General features: G+C 37.9%; 2 protein-coding genes across 7 annotated transcripts; one reads left to right on the top strand and one right to left on the bottom strand.

The window, feature by feature from the left end:
• Positions 1 to 921: 921 nt before the first annotated feature.
• On the bottom strand, positions 922 to 12222 carry actr3b (actin related protein 3B). 4 transcript variants are annotated; one of them, XM_079487584.1, is made up of 13 exons: positions 12076 to 12222; positions 11942 to 11993; positions 11210 to 11265; positions 10170 to 10294; positions 8059 to 8169; positions 7640 to 7735; positions 7392 to 7499; positions 5938 to 6081; positions 5336 to 5509; positions 5156 to 5248; positions 2847 to 2972; positions 2689 to 2772; positions 922 to 2176 (listed from the first exon to the last, which is right to left on the bottom strand). In XM_079487584.1, the coding sequence occupies exons 2-13, from the start codon at positions 11983 to 11985 to the stop codon at positions 2081 to 2083; spliced, it is 1257 nt and encodes a 418-aa protein (XP_079343710.1). In that variant the 5' UTR covers positions 11986 to 11993; positions 12076 to 12222; the 3' UTR covers positions 922 to 2080. The 4 variants fall into 4 exon arrangements, with proteins under 4 accessions (XP_079343710.1, XP_079343712.1, XP_079343711.1 ...); XM_079487586.1 differs by having other exon boundaries at positions 10233 to 10294; positions 12076 to 12221; XM_079487585.1 differs by lacking the exon at positions 922 to 2176 and adding an exon at positions 2246 to 2598 and having other exon boundaries at positions 12076 to 12221.
• A 771-nt stretch (positions 12223 to 12993) lies between these two features.
• Positions 12994 to 15430, top strand: xrcc2 (X-ray repair complementing defective repair in Chinese hamster cells 2). Of its 3 annotated transcripts, none has more exons than XM_079487744.1 (3): positions 12994 to 13077; positions 13358 to 13439; positions 13738 to 14650. In XM_079487744.1, exons 1-3 carry the CDS (start codon positions 13039 to 13041, stop codon positions 14442 to 14444), a joined length of 828 nt encoding a protein of 275 aa, XP_079343870.1. In that variant the 5' UTR covers positions 12994 to 13038; the 3' UTR covers positions 14445 to 14650. The 3 variants fall into 3 exon arrangements, with proteins under 3 accessions (XP_079343870.1, XP_079343868.1, XP_079343869.1); XM_079487742.1 differs by having other exon boundaries at positions 13000 to 13077; positions 13654 to 15430; XM_079487743.1 differs by having other exon boundaries at positions 13065 to 13258; positions 13654 to 14650.
• The last annotated feature ends 52 nt before the right edge of the window (positions 15431 to 15482 follow it).

Consider the following 15482-nt stretch of genomic DNA (forward strand, 5'->3'; position numbering starts at 1 on the left):
GAATCATGAAATAAGGGAGAACGAGAGAGAAAACATACTATGTTCATAATTGTTTTTGATGATAAGAGATGAGAAGTCATGGCCAGCCTTGTGAAAGTCAGGCAAGGGACACACCAGCGAAAAAATGTTCATTGTTAATAATTATAGTTAACTATCAATGTCAATAATAGGCTCAACTTGCACTCATAAGTGTGATCCTGTGTGTGAAAGCTAGGCTAGTTCATCAGAGTTTGATTTCACATATTTATTTCAATGTGATTTATAAACTAAATCAAAATCTGAAGATTATACTTACACAGGATATTCTTTACATCACGTTGGTCGCCCTGCTGAAAAAATAATTTAAAAAAATGCCCAAAAGACATTAGATGCAGACGGGAATCAATAGAACACCCATTAATGCCCAAGACATTTTTATTCTATTTTGTTATAGACAAAATTGTGGATATTAAAGCTATCTTAATGGAAACCACTAGAATTTATGTAATACTATTTTTAGCAGGGTGGGTTTATGTAGAAATAGTATATCACAAATAAATGACTTTAAAGCTGGGTTTTCACATGGATCACAAATGTGCATTGAAAATTGCCAGCTGGTAAAACCTGTGCTTTAGGGACTCTTAACTTGCTAGTCTAAGTTAGCAAGTCCCCAGCTGTCATTGGCAATTGAAATCTTCCTTGCAATCTTCAGTAAGGTCACTTCACCAGCACTGAACGCAGACATAAACCCTTGTTTAACCATCCCAGCCCCGTTCATTTTCAATATACAGTATGTAAATTATTGTCTCAAGACTTTTTCCCCAAAAGTGCATGCAGATGACTATACGATCATTTTTAGACCTTTAAAGGAGCTCTCTGTTAAACTATAGGCTCAGTCTAACATCAAAACAAGACACATAGGGGAGAGACAAAATGAAAAATCTAGAGAAGTGTGTCCCACATGCTCGAGAGAAAAGCTTTTATTTACATTAGCTTCAAACGGCACATTTCTTTATGCTTGCGAAGTTATCACAATCAGTGCCTCCTTTGCAACAGTTTTAAACTAAAATACATTAACGCTATGCATTCCAGGGATAAAATAAAGTATCGTTATTTTTGGCAAACATTATTATTTAAATACATCTTCGCGCGATCAAGCTATATAACTCCTCTCCTGTAATAAGAAACACCAATTCAAATCCATACTGGTTGCCCCAAATCTGTCCCCAACTTCAATACAAATATAAACTAACTCTTAAACAATCCATCATATAATATAGAAAATCTATGTATGTACAATCCAATGGCATTCTACGTTTCATTCAGTGTAGTCGCAAAACCTGCGTGCATACAGATCACAGCAAACAAACTTTAAAGGAACCCACAAACGAAACTCCTGTCATCGTTCAAAGTCATTTCAAAGTTGGACTTCCGTCGAAAATCAGAGTGTTCACGCTGCCCTTTTCAATACTTTGTGGTCTTAAAACAGATATCTACTGGCCATAGATCGTGAGAGAGATCATAGATTGTGATTTGAATATGATGATGAAAGACAAGCATGTTGCAAGGTCTTTCAATGAGTTGAATTTGAATGTATAGCAAATGCAAATGAACTTTAAAAGACAATGCCTGGTGTTTATTAACGCTGACTTTGCAAGAACAGTGTGAACACGCTGCCACAAATTTAGCCCCAGAATGACAGACATTTTGTTTTTGAGCAAACAGTTTCTCCAATTTACAAGCAAACCCAAATGAGATTCGTTGCAAAGAAAACAGTCAACGATGTATGGCTTCACCTGAGAGCCTGCAGTGCGCGATTCTTAAATTCCGAAGCTTAAATGCTGCATTTGCAATATTGAACATTCAGTGCATGCTTTTAAAGCACGAAGCTCACGACTCCAATTTCAATTCACATAATACCCTTGTGCCTGCCTCTGACATTTTCACTGATAAACAAAAAGCTTTGTTCCTTCTATTCTAAGCTTGTCAAAGCCCGACTCATTCATTTTCGGGAGGGGGGGGGTCAAAGTATAGTGCAGAGGGTAAGAGAAATCGATTGCATTGAAATCTACATCTACAGCGGTGGTCTGCATAACCAGCACTAGGACATGATGCCAAAGACCGGGTTATGACGACAGATTCTGGGACCGTATTCTTCATAGTCCTTCTTAGAGTGGCAGACCTGGAAGAATCCGGGCTATGGAATCATAAAAACATCAAATGTTAATGAAACTATGACACGTGATGAAACAACCCAGAGACTTCCGAACATCGTATAATGAAAGCGTGCGTGGCCTTTATTACACCTACAATTAATCCATCACAGGAGATCCAATAACAAGCGCTAAGAAGACAATTCACCCAAAAGTGATGAGAAAACTCTCATAATATACTCATCCTCATGCCCAGATGCATACACAGTAACGTCCATTAGTGGTGTAAGATATGATGCAAATGTTATAATCATCTTATTAGGATTCTGAGGCCAAATACAGGTTGAGACCAAAGGGTAATGCAACCCAAACCAAGGCCGCATTTCTGTGTTCAAGAGGATCTTCTGTGGTCACTTGTGATTGGATTTGATGAAGGACAGGTTCTTTTCACTACATACTGTATCACCTAGTACGCATACCAAAGATGTTGCTTAAAGAATATAGATCACATCAGAACATATCCAAAATGCATTGGACTTTGTAGACAGAGCATTACCGTAGATGCGAACATGGATCCGCCGAACCACACGGCGTATCTCTGCATGTGATGAGATATCACCTGAACTTCTATTGGCTTGGGCTGGAAGGAGAACAAAACGTCATTTAGAAAAGAACAGAGATAGCATGTGTTACATCACAGATACGAGTTCTGACCTTTATTCGGCCTCCGCTGAGGTCTTCACTCAGTTTCAGCCTGGCGTCCACCACGCGCTTCAAATCTCGCTGGAGTCTGCGGCCGAAGTCACGAAACATGGTGGAGCCGCCGGACAGCACTATATTCTAAAACATACCGTTTTCATTTCATCAAAGGACCCATTGTTGACACAACCGTGCGAGTACTGTACTTAAAAAATATGAAGCATTTTAACCATTATTGTGTAAGTCATCGTGTTCTGTTTGAGCTACAGATATGAATGATCATTAACGTAATATCAGAATATTCAAACAGAAATATTTAAAATTCTAAAGAATAAAACAAATAACCCTTGAGCTCACTTTCAAAGAGGGACAGAGTCATATCTAAATATTATTGAAGGTTGTTATTGACAAGGTTGCATTGAAACCACCTTAAAATAGCTTAACAACTATTCACAACAACCTAGCAACCTCGCAGCAACATGATACAACGGCTAATCGTGTCTGAGAAAATCATAGCTATGAATTCAGAGCAATGCACTAAAACAGACCAAAACACCTTAAAAACTCAAGTTTTCTATTTTTTTGGAAATGTGCATTATTGTTCTGCATTACAGTCCTCACTATTGTTGGAAGCAATCTTTTTGTCAAGGACAGAGAATATAACTCCTGAAGCTCTTTTTAAAAGAAGACAAACCGTGGCTCATTATTAATAACTGAAATAAAAATAATCATATTTAATCACACAGCGGTTGTTCACAGTGATACTTCAGCAACAAAATAGGATTCTATTGTGAGTTAAGGCCAGCAGAGATGCATGCTGGGAGTAAATGACATTAGGCTGACCTGAGGTCAGTAGTGTCACCTGTGTATAACAGGGCTATCTGCAGGATCCAGATCTGTATTCCATTACAGGGCTGAGAGTTTAATCTTCACTTAATGGACGTCAGGAGTGACATCCTCCTACTTGGATTAGGATACGCTGGTTCAATATCCGGAGAATAAAAGAGGCTTGTCTGGGAATATGACATGCAGTTCTCCCTGCCCTCCGTCCGTACACCAAAACCATTTTACTTGGGTTGACTAGCTTTCAGTCTCTATGACACAACAAGAGCCTCTGTACTAACACACACATAAAGTCTGCAGATGGAAGAAATATTTAATATTTGCTTTTTTGATAAGCTTTTTCTTGTACAATCGAAAACCCATTTCCCAAGCTCAATAATATAGTCAACACTAAAGCTTGTTTTGTTTTATTTTAAATGAGAATAATTGAAATGCACTGTTATGTAGATTTGCATAATTATAAAGATGCATGATGGAATACGTTGAGACACAGTTTATTCAGTTTGAATGTGAACTGTACCGAACAATATAGAAATGGATCCTAAAGTTATTTCACAGCTGTTCAATCCTATTTGCTGGATCTTGCCTCTCTCTCTCTATTACACACAATGTTGAGTAATCATGAATATGGTGGATTAACACTGACCCCTGGGGGACAAACATAGTACTTCAAGTATTCTTATTGAACGTGACCCACAAAGCAGCAATAGATGGATGCAGTGCTCCATTTGGCAACAGTTTGAAAACAAGTCACTTTTACTACAGTGCAAATGCACAAATAAAATGATTAACCAGGATAATACATTGCAATGCACGATTTGAGCTCAAACACACAGAAATAAAGACATAATAACTCGAGTATAAGTCTTAGAACACAAGATCTGTAAACAGCTACTTTACATCACCGAGTTTTCCACCACAGCCAATAAAATGATTTTGGTAAACAGATCTCACAACCACACAGAGACTTAACTTTTCAAGGATCAAATTGGAATTTGTCAATAAAATGATCTGAGTATAAACCATTTTATCACAATATCTTGATATATGACCTCTGCTTTACAATGCAAATGACTTCTCTCACTAAATTCTGCTGATGGATTAAAATACAGTTTTGTGCAAAATTGACCGAAAAATGTAGAAGCTGTGCTGCTGCCTAAAGCTGTAATAAAAATATAATATTCTATAATGTCATTTGTACAACAGATAGCTCTGTCCCTGGAGTCAATAATCCCATTTTATTCATAATATGAACTCTTCGCGAAGCTACTGTATGTATGATAGTGCAGATTTGAATCATTAACTATAGATTTGAATCATTATTAATGAAATAATCTGTAGAAGTATTTTTTTCAATTACTTTTCCATAAAGACTAAATTCCAGAAGTGTGGTAGCCATTCAGCAGAACAGAATACATGAAAGTCTTGAGGACTGTGCGCCCAAGACCTACAACAGCGCAGTGGTAATAATGGCATCCTACCTTATAAAGAGGTCTTCTGACATCTATGGGGCAGTTCTGTATAACTTCATCCACCACGTCTGAGATGGGCTGCATGAAATCTGGGTTGGCAAACTGCAGAGAGAAAGGACCTTCTACTGCATTGCATTCAAAGGTCACGGTTTGTCACGCTGAATAATTCAGAAAATGTGCTCCTTTTACCTCGGGGTGAAAAAATATCTCTGGTCCCAGAAAGCGTTCGTATCCGACATCTATTTGAAATTCATTTTTGCTGATGGCATTGATTCCCTTGTAATGTTTGATCCATTTGCCAGGATCCATGTCATATTTGGTGAATTCCTTCACTATGTCTGGGCAGATGTAGCAATGCCTTTCCTTAAATTGAAAAGAATAAACGCGGACAAACGTTTTGTACACTGTACCTCTAATGCCTTTTGGTTTGTTTATGTACCATTATAAAGATAAAAATCACGATGTGAATGATGGATCAGGCATCACACTAGATTTCATCCTATCTTGTAAAGGTTTATGACTGTCAAGATTACATATGGATAATATTGTGTTTCACATTTTTACTAAATATCAGAAAAAGTAACAAAAGCATCTTTAAAAAACATGATGCTTTTAAATTATTTTCTTTCATTATTTTAACCACTGCTTGTTTTAATAATAAGCAAGCACATTATCCCCCATTAAAGTAATAGGAAAAAATAAGGACCTATTATTTAAAATATGTGTGTGTGCCATAGCCATGTCAGTTGGCCTATGCACGGAGAAATATGAAGCTGAGAGCTGTTACCCACTTTCACAGCTTTTGCGGTCTCCAGTGACTGTTCTGGAGGAATCCCGACCTCTCTTTCTCTGAGCAGCTGCTGGATGAAATAAGTGATATCTCTGCCGGCTATAGGGATGTGCTTTATGCAGCTGCCAATCACATAACCTTCAGCCTAAGAGACAAAAAGATTGTTATCCATCATTAAATTTATGACATATTTACTATACCTAAATAACATTTATGTTTGCACAGCGGCCAAAAGGTGGCTAATAAGATTTCTTAAAGCATTTTATTTACATTTCGTTTAAATTAAAAAAAAATGATGTAGTATACACGGCTGGAATATGTGCGTAATGTAATGTGTCATGATTCTGCTGCATCATGTCATGTTTCTCTTAGTGTAGTGGCAGGATCATGACAGAACCTCATGTTTAATGTGGAGAGGCAATTATTATGGTCTTACAGACACTCTCTCTGGTCTCGTCTTTGTTCCCATCCTCTCGTTACCCTCGTTATTGATTAATGCCCTACACCTGTTTCCCTCTTGATTTGCTCCCTTACTTAATGCCCTTGTGTCTTCTGTCTTGTGCTGGTTCATTGTGATTTGGTTGGTGAGTTCATGTCTTGTCAGTTTAGTTATTTGTAGTTCATGTCAAAAGTTAATTTAAGTGTTGTTTAAGTGTAGTTAGTTTTAGTCCTGTCATGTTATTGTATCCCTGTTTTGTTCTGTTACCCCCACGTGGGTCTATGTTTTATTTATTATTAAAATATGTTTACCCCTTACCCGCTGTCTGCACCTGGGTCCTCTCTCCATGTCTCACCACGAGAATCATGACAGTAATGAACTATACTTGTGGTTTTCTCGGCAAGACACACATGCACTAAAGAAATGGCTCAAGTCGCAGTGTCGTTGGGCCTCATTCATGAAACATTCGTAAATATATGAGTAAATTCCAAGTTATTTGCGCGTAAAACGGAACTTCCCGGAAACTTTCCTTATTTGATCGTGAAATGTGTGCATGTTAATGAATTCCAATCACTCGTAAACACGGCGCGCGCTCATTGACATTTAGCTTAATTCACGCCTATGAATTACTGCTACGCAAATGAAGCATCTATGAATGCTGTAGAATCCTCTGGACTCCATTCTTAGGTTTGGCTACATTATATTGCATAAGAGACTAATAGGCTATATGCCTAACAATGAATCAATAAATGAAATTGTCCACCAAAGCGTTTTTTGAAAACAGCAGCTGGTGGCGCTTGAGAACCCTTTGGAGGCACAGCGGGTCTTTCCATAGACGCGTTGATAGCTGTGATTTGGAATATCCACGGCAGTTCGTGTTACAAGTATCTTGTTTTTAAAAATATTACTGAATATAAAAATGATTTATATTTTATAATGTTAATATTTGTTATTGCTGTCCTGTGTGTGTGTGTCCAATGTTTAGGGCCAGTGTTGTGTAAATCTGTATTGTTTACCACTGGTAGGGCATGAGTAACTCCATCACCACTGTCGATTACAATCCCTGTTAGTGTTCGTTCTCCAACCTGTCTTGAAGTCCAAGATGCTGCGAGTGCCAAAACAGCCTAAAAGGTTAGTAGGTGTAAGTTTGGTCTTGCAGCATGTAAGCTTATGTCCTATTTGCGATATTGTTATTTGAAAATCAGCTTCACTGTAATGCAAATCTACCCATTCTCTTTAAGGTATTTCAACAAAAAGAGTTTACCTGAACAGCGATATACAGCCCTGGGACGTTAAAAGTTTCAAACATGATCTCAGCTAAGTATTCTCTGTTCTCCGGGGTATTGAGAGGAGGCTCTGTCTGTGGACACAATATACAGCAGCAGCACAGCATTAGGACAAAAAAAAGAGCACGCAGACAAATGAAATGTGTTCTTTTGTCATGTTACGTCAGGTACATATATTTACGGAGATGGAAACATCTGTTTGTGACATAAAAACACTGTTGCACAGACAAAATAACATAATCTCTCATCATGTGCACAGTATTGCCGTTTAGGACTTAACGTATAATGTATGTGCTTTTCTGTGTTCTTTCACTGTAAGTAAAGATCTAGTTCACACCAGAAGTGCAAAAAACATCCCATATGCCCATGTGAAGATGTGAGATCCGCACAGTCATACCAAGAGAACGCTGTGGTCTTCTGGCTCAGCTCGGAGATATTTGAATAGGATCTGCTCCAAGAATTTCTCCATGAGGTCCCAGTCCTCAATAATGCCGTGCCTGATGGGCCACTTCACAGAGAAAATAGCTTTTTTAGTCACTACTTTGGTATTCATTCGAGTTACTTTTTTAAATATAACAAATGACTGTGGTATACTGTGGTCTGTTACTACTGATATATTTGCCACAATGAATATTTTGTTGAATACTGATGTGACATTTTTGGCCAGTTCTTTCCAGCAGATTTGATTCAGGCTCTTCTGGTTTGAAATGATTTATTTTATCTATAATACATTCACTTGTACCCCTTGATTTAACCCAGGACCACATTTAACCCTATACTAAATATGATATCACATGTATCATGGGTTAAAAACCTTTGCCAAAATGTGTAAAATTACAACATGTGGTGTTTAAATAGACAATAGTGTTTTCATTCTTTTTATTATATGTTTCAGAGAACCAGAGCAGATTTATGTGTAGAAACTTAAACAGATGCAGAAGCACGTATTAATGCTCGCTGTAGGCTGTTCTCCTCAAATCGATGTTATCAACCACACAAATGTGCAAATAAATTTAAACAAGGGTTTCTAAATTCCCACCCCATAACTCCCTTAATGGCAAGTGTGAAACTACTGTATATAGTCCAGATTTAAAGGGATAGTTCACCCAGAAATATAAATTCTTTCATCATATATTCCCCCTATTATAGGTTTCGGAATGTTTTTTCAAACATGAAATTCCCTTACGTAACAACTTTTCTTAGTCCCTTATTGGACAATTCTCACTGAAAACCCGCCCCCGCGTCAACCAGCGGGAGAAAGAGCACGCCCACCAATGTGCTCCTTCGTTCGCGAAGTTCAGCTGTGTTTGTTTGTTCACTGCATCAGTTTATACTGTTATATAAACGGTGGATGCAACCCTGGATTTGGAGATCGGTTTACACTGATAGATGGAGCGGTCCAAGCGCTACAAAATGCCAGACATGAACCGCATGCTGCAAGTCAAACTGAGTAAAATGTCTGTTTAGTTGGCAATCGGTGCATACGTGTATAATTTAAACAACACAAACTTATAGTAAATCAACAGTTATGCAGGGATAATGTAATGATGTATTGTGTGCACGTGCTTTAGTTCCTCCCCGCACACGTTAAGGGCTTGCCTGTATTCAGAAATAATCGTACAGCTGTATCTCTTTTTTATAAATGTGATCAAACTAAAGACTCTTCAAAGATACTACCCTATAGGTACTCAAGATGAATATGAGATTGGCAGAAACTGCGTGTCTCACATCCGCTGGTAAAGTCACACATGGATACCAAAGCCCTATATCAAAAATCTCTTCACACACTGTAAGCTGAGAAAATCTTTTCTTTATGTCTTTCTTCTATAAAGGTCGGTGCTATGTCGAGTTGTTGATGTGGTTGACTGGTCCCCCTTTACTCTGTTCTCAGGTACTGAACCCTAAAACACCTTCAAAGTGATCGCTGACCACTCTCAATTCTCCTTGTTCAAGCAGAGTTGTAAGGCATGACCTTTACTCAGAAACTGTACTGCACCTGATGCATGAATGAGCTGTGCACGAACTAAAGAGGGTCTCCAAGGGCCAATCATTTATCTATGTATTGCTCATTCCTCCTTAGGTTATATATAATTACAGCTTGTCTATATAATTTGCCACAGTATGTTACCCAGACAGATTTTACCTGTTTAAACGAAAGTGACTGTAGTCATGTATTTTTAATAGGTTGTGTATAAGTAAAATAGATGTGCGACAAAATAATGCATATAGAATATTTTGAGCTTATTTACTGATATTAAAATCAAAGCACGCATTGATAACTCAGAATCTCAATCCGAAGTCATTGGCATGCTGCCATTTTAAAATGTGCCTGTTCTGGGTTCAAGTGCTAAAAAACAAACAATTTTAATTGTCTGAAAGGCTATATGGGTGAGAATATTGTGTGAGAATTTGAATTTGTGGGTGAACTCATTTATTTAAACCTGAAACAATATGCTATTATATGCATTATAGATATTTAATTTACAAAACAAGATTCCAACTGATAACCTTGGTTGCATAGTTGGGTTTGTCAATGGCTTCATCTCCAATGAAGAAATCAAGGTCATCTACCCCTTTCATGAGACGTCTTTGTGCGTGATCTCCAACACTGGCTGTTTCTCTGATAGCGATACCTGCAGACAAACCAGAGTCAGTTGAACAGATTTTAAGGGTGTTTGTGTCTGTCTATTTTGGCTAGTCTCTAACGTGTGACTGAACCGAACAGACTGAAAATGTCCCAAGATATGTGTGATTTGGATGGACAGCCTTGGAGTAAGCCATTTTTCTTATTATTTCTATGGTTAAAAAAGTTAGTTATATGGTAGGTAGCGTCTTAGGAAAAATATAACATACGATGTAATCATTATCAAACTTATTCATCGATGCATAGTAAAATATAAATGTATGTGGCTCAGCTCTCTGGGGTGGGCATCCTGCAAATCGTGAAAGATGAATTCCTTCATGAGCAATGAGGTCCTGACCTTAAGCCCATTAAGATGTTGCGCAAGACCTGAAGAGAGCAGTGCAATAAATAAAAACTCAGAAATATTCCTGAACTGAAAGAGATTTGTAGGGAGGACCCCAAATTGTTCCTCAACATTTTTTCTAGCTTTACAAGTCAATTCATTCTCCTCCCTGTGAATTCATTCAAGATATTCATTAATTGTTAAAATTACTGCTTTTGTTGGTTAATGATTAACTCGGACTATATTTCACCAGACCAGGCCACATATCGATATTCTGTAGTCATCAATGCAGAAATCCATGCTGTTCACTAAGTGTGCGTTGCAAAGTTGTCTCGTTTAACAAAAACAATAAACCTACAAGTCTTCTGAAATGCTTTTACAAAACGTTTAAAGGCTTACAGACAATAGTGTATTGAGGTTACAGCAGTGGTGAGAATTTTATCCATCTTTAAATAGTGATTCCCCAAGGCTGAATTTAATTTAAATGATCCACATATCATACACTGGAAGTGAGCGCCGGGAGAGCCTTGCGGTATTAGTCTGCTCTCATACATTAACTACTTAAAACGTCAAGCAGCTCACATGATGGCATGATGAACTGTGGCTCTGTGTTTCCAGCATAACCAATCTTCGTATACCTGAAATATGAAGAACAGTATATCATTGCGTGTGTGCGTGCAGTGACGTAAACACGGGACACGACAAACATACAAAATTATTATTATATAATTCTAAGGTATTCTGGGATGGTTAAGTTTTAGGGGTAGTGTTATGGAAAGGATGAAAACACGACATGGAGCGTGTGGTAAATAGAAACAAGCACTAAACAGTTTACATGATGCCATTGTGTCCTTTATTTTCTTGCTTTTTTTATTCAGGCAGCTGGCCTCTGTGTCGGAAGATGCTAAACAACCTTGGTAAATATTGCTGGATGTGTTTATCACAGACATAAGAAAAATACTTGAACTGTTGTCTGCACTGGCAAACCCATTGTAAAGCAGTATCAGTAGCCTATACACTTTAAAATACCTCATCCAACTTAATCGATGACACTTAGGAATCTGAATTTGAATAGTATTTATTCATTCATACATAAATATATAAAATACGTTTTTATAACTTACGTCTTTGTAATTTAAAACAGTGGTACATATGCAGGTGTGCGTATAGTTACAAAACTAAATATAAATAATATTCAATTTGAATAAAATTTGAAGGGTTTTCTGTCGCTTAAAATATAAATAATATTCAATTTGAATAAAATTTGAAGGGTTTTCTGTCGCTTATGTTGATAAATACAGAAAAGTAACGTACCCTGTCCCACAGTCAATGACGCAGGGAGGGAGACGCGCTGCCATCGCAACACCTACAATCACACAAACACACTCGGATGTCACAAAGTAAACGACACAGATGGGGAACATTGTTCTGATGGTTAACAGTTGTACCTTCACTACAGTGTAATGCGCCCCTTAGTTGTCAAACGCGACGTTATGTTCGCGACTGCTTCCCGAGTCAAAGGGAAGGCAAAAATAGAAACATGCTGGATTCACGTGCGCTGTCTTCCTCGCGGTCCGCCAGCTCACAGAAAGTCTACGGCAAAGGATTTCTATCTATATTTATTAGCCAGGGAAGGAAAGGCCTAGTCACTATTAATGAGCCAACCTAGCAACCTGTCATTAATATTCATGAGCGGAACCGTTGCTATGGTAGGATTCGTAATTCCGCGAGCTGTAAACCTATTTAAGTGTGTGCTATAAACAGAGCTTTGCGCATCTATCTTGCTTTTTAACGTTAAGTAGATAAAGCTCTCATAAATTGGTCTGCGTTTATTGCTCCAATATATGGTGAGAAGATTAAATGGTTAAAATAAAGGAATATTAAAATAGAGGTGTGCAAAAGTATTGAGATTATACTGTACTTTCATGTGTACTGTAAATGTAATATATGGAATAGTGTAATGGACGTTTGAAATGTTATACTGGTCATATTGTGAAATCTCGTATCAACATTTCTGCAAGTGAAACTCTAGATGGCGGTCGGTCATTACATTTTATTAACGTTTTAACTTCAGTGTATTACATTGATGTTGGAATAATAATAATAATCCGTATTATATGTCGCTATTTTGTGTATGCAGATGCTTGAAAGGTTATTGTGACTGGATGAATTAACGCCTGCATGTTAACTCAGGACTGTTCTCACTGTCTATGCAATACCAGTGTTATCTAATACATTTTGATTTCATAATAACAATAAAACGCTTAAATGTTGCTATTATTACAAACATATGTAAATTCATTTATTATTGGTAAAGGCACCTTTTTGGTAGAACTCTTATTTTGAAAATCGTTCGACCTTTATTTACCAGGAAATAGACTTGTTGAAATAAATGCGCGAAAGTCGGGAATATGACAGCGCGTGTGCGAACGGCGGAGAATGGTGCTCAGGTACACAAAATATAGCGATTTGAAAGTTTAGCTCAAATGACGAAATTAAATAAAGAAATTAACGCTTGATTTTCGACTCGTGTAAACCAAATATATGATGCATTTAAATCAAGCATGCGAACATTGTTTTTCTCACAACGTTATTGATGAGGATCGCTTAATGTTGGTTGAGTTAACCGAGGTTCATTTAGTTTTATGCAATGCGTTCGGAGAGTGTATTTAAATAACTTTTTTTGACAAGAATTCAGATGTAATATCAGAGTTGAAATGTGTGCTGTAGGTTGTATCCAGACTTGAGGGGCGACAGTCATTGAAGGACGTTGAACCGAATATTTTTCCAGTGGATGGCGGCCCAGGACAAGGTATTACATTGCACATTTTAAACAAGCTTGAGTTAAATATGCATTGAATACGCATGCTTGTGTGTATTTAAATTGTTTTATTTTACTTAAACATATAAAGTTCAATGTCAGTGTTTAAAAAATGAGTTGGCAAAACGCTATAACAAAAGAAAACGTCATACTTAATACGTTTGTGTATGACGCACAACCCTGGCTCATCTCTGCATCCACACAGGTGATATTGTGGAGTTTTACGGCATGGAGGGCACAGGTAAGACAGAAACCTTGTACCACCTGATCACTCGCTGTATCATGCCAGTGCAGGGTGGCGGTCTGGAGGTGGGGGTAATCATCATCGACACGGACCACCACTTCGATATGCTGCGGTTAGTGAGCATTCTAGAAGGACGGTTGGCCAGACACTCAAGGGAAAGTGACGGTTCTGAGACTGAACCTGAGGAGGGAGTATGTTCATGTCTGCGCAGGCTGTCTGTGGTGCACTGCAGCAGCTCAGCGCAGCTTCTTCTCACCCTGCATTACCTTGAAAGCTCTATCTCCGTCCAGCCCTCCCTTGACCTGTTGGTCATTGACAGCATCTCAGCTTTCTACTGGGTGGATCGGTACAGTGGCGGTGAGAGCATAGCTTGTCAGGAGGCTAACATGAGAAAGTGTGCCGAGTTCCTGGACAAACTACGCAAAAACTATGGCATTGTGATTTTCGCTACCACCCATGCAATAATGAGGAACTACAACACGACCTCTGATTCAGGGCTGTCAGATGTGCCTGGTTCATCATCATCGTGGAGGTGGAAGTCAGCTGATAGTGCTACAGACTTTAACAAGCCTTACCTGTGCAGAGCATGGCAGAGAATAGTTACTCACAGAGTGCTTTTCACAAAAAGCCACGTGTCAAATGACCATAAGCAGATTTTCTCTGCTGCGTGTACCAGCATAATGACCAAAGGTGTCAAAAAATGCTCGTTTAATGTCATTGAAGATGGCATTACATTTTTATGTGACAAGTGAGAACTCCGCAGAAGATACACACCTTTTTAAGCTATCATCCAATCAGGAGTGTGTATACTTGCAAAGCTCTTCTGTTTAAGCACAAGAGCGTTCCGGTGCAAAAGGGGGCTATCTGTGTGTTTAATGATCCAGCCAGAACTTATTCCACTTGTTTGCAATGGAATATGTCATTCATCTTATAAATAAATTACCCATTTTAGACTTCCATTTATGTTTTTTCTGTCTATTACAGCAATGTCAAGAATGACTATTTCTTTACCATTGCGTATAGGGTAAGAGATTAAAAGAGAGTCTCCTTGGTGTATAATTCATCTATAGATGTTATGTGTGTGGTTTGTTGATGTGTTTATTCAAGTTAAAATACAAAAACACTTGTAATATATGGAGAGATAAATATTTCGATTTAAATATTTCGCTTGTGCAGGTAAAACTCCCACGTATTTTGTCCTATTGATTTGTGTGTTTTTGTTATGTTCTATGCATAATAGAGACTAACCCTCCAATGATAAAAACTAGGTCTTTATCCAAAAAATGGATAGTTTTGCATTTTGGTCTCAATAACCATGTAAACGTTAACCAGTATTTATTAAATCTGTCAGTGTCTTCAATACGAGGACAGCGTTTTGTAATTCCAGCCTGTCCCTTGGAATACTGTAGCTCTCTCTCACACACACAAACAGCATGGATCATTGAGTGAGAGCGGGAAGGAGGAAACACATCGATGAAAGCATCAGTGAGACACTGTCTTTTCAAACACTGGTGCTTCTTTCAGGCCAAGAAGCTCATTTCCTCTTGCACCTGGACTGCTTTGGACAGCTTCCCTTCAGTCCTTGACCTTTAATGAGCCTCTTTTTATCATGAACACCAGAAACTACAAATGTACTTGTAACACTGTTTTATTCTTCTATCGTTTAGGTTTTTCTATATAGTTACATTGTGTTTACGTAAAAGCAATTGATATGTAAATAAAATATGCCTGAAATGTCAATTAAATGTATTATTTGAGGCATACAATTAAATGTTAATTATAACATCAAT

Source organism: Barbatula barbatula (genome assembly GCF_947034865.1).
Source record: "Barbatula barbatula genome assembly, chromosome: 23".
Classification (NCBI taxonomy): Eukaryota; Metazoa; Chordata; class Actinopteri; order Cypriniformes; family Nemacheilidae; genus Barbatula; species Barbatula barbatula.

Coding starts and splice junctions, on each gene's coding strand:
- actr3b (XM_079487584.1), bottom strand. CDS start 11,985: ATGGCAGCGCGTCTCCCTCCCTGCGTCATTGACTGTGGGACAGG. Junction 5,510..5,937: donor AGACCGCAAAAGCTGTGAAA/GTGGGTAACAGC, acceptor TTTCAATTTAAG/GAAAGGCATTGCTACATCTG. Junction 5,249..5,335: donor AGATATTTTTTCACCCCGAG/GTAAAAGGAGCA, acceptor TTCTCTCTGCAG/TTTGCCAACCCAGATTTCAT.
- xrcc2 (XM_079487743.1), top strand. CDS start 13,172: ATGATGCATTTAAATCAAGCATGCGAACATTGTTTTTCTCACAACGTT. Junction 13,259..13,357: donor TGTTGGTTGAGTTAACCGAG/GTTCATTTAGTT, acceptor TGTGTGCTGTAG/GTTGTATCCAGACTTGAGGG. Junction 13,440..13,653: donor GGATGGCGGCCCAGGACAAG/GTATTACATTGC, acceptor GCATCCACACAG/GTGATATTGTGGAGTTTTAC.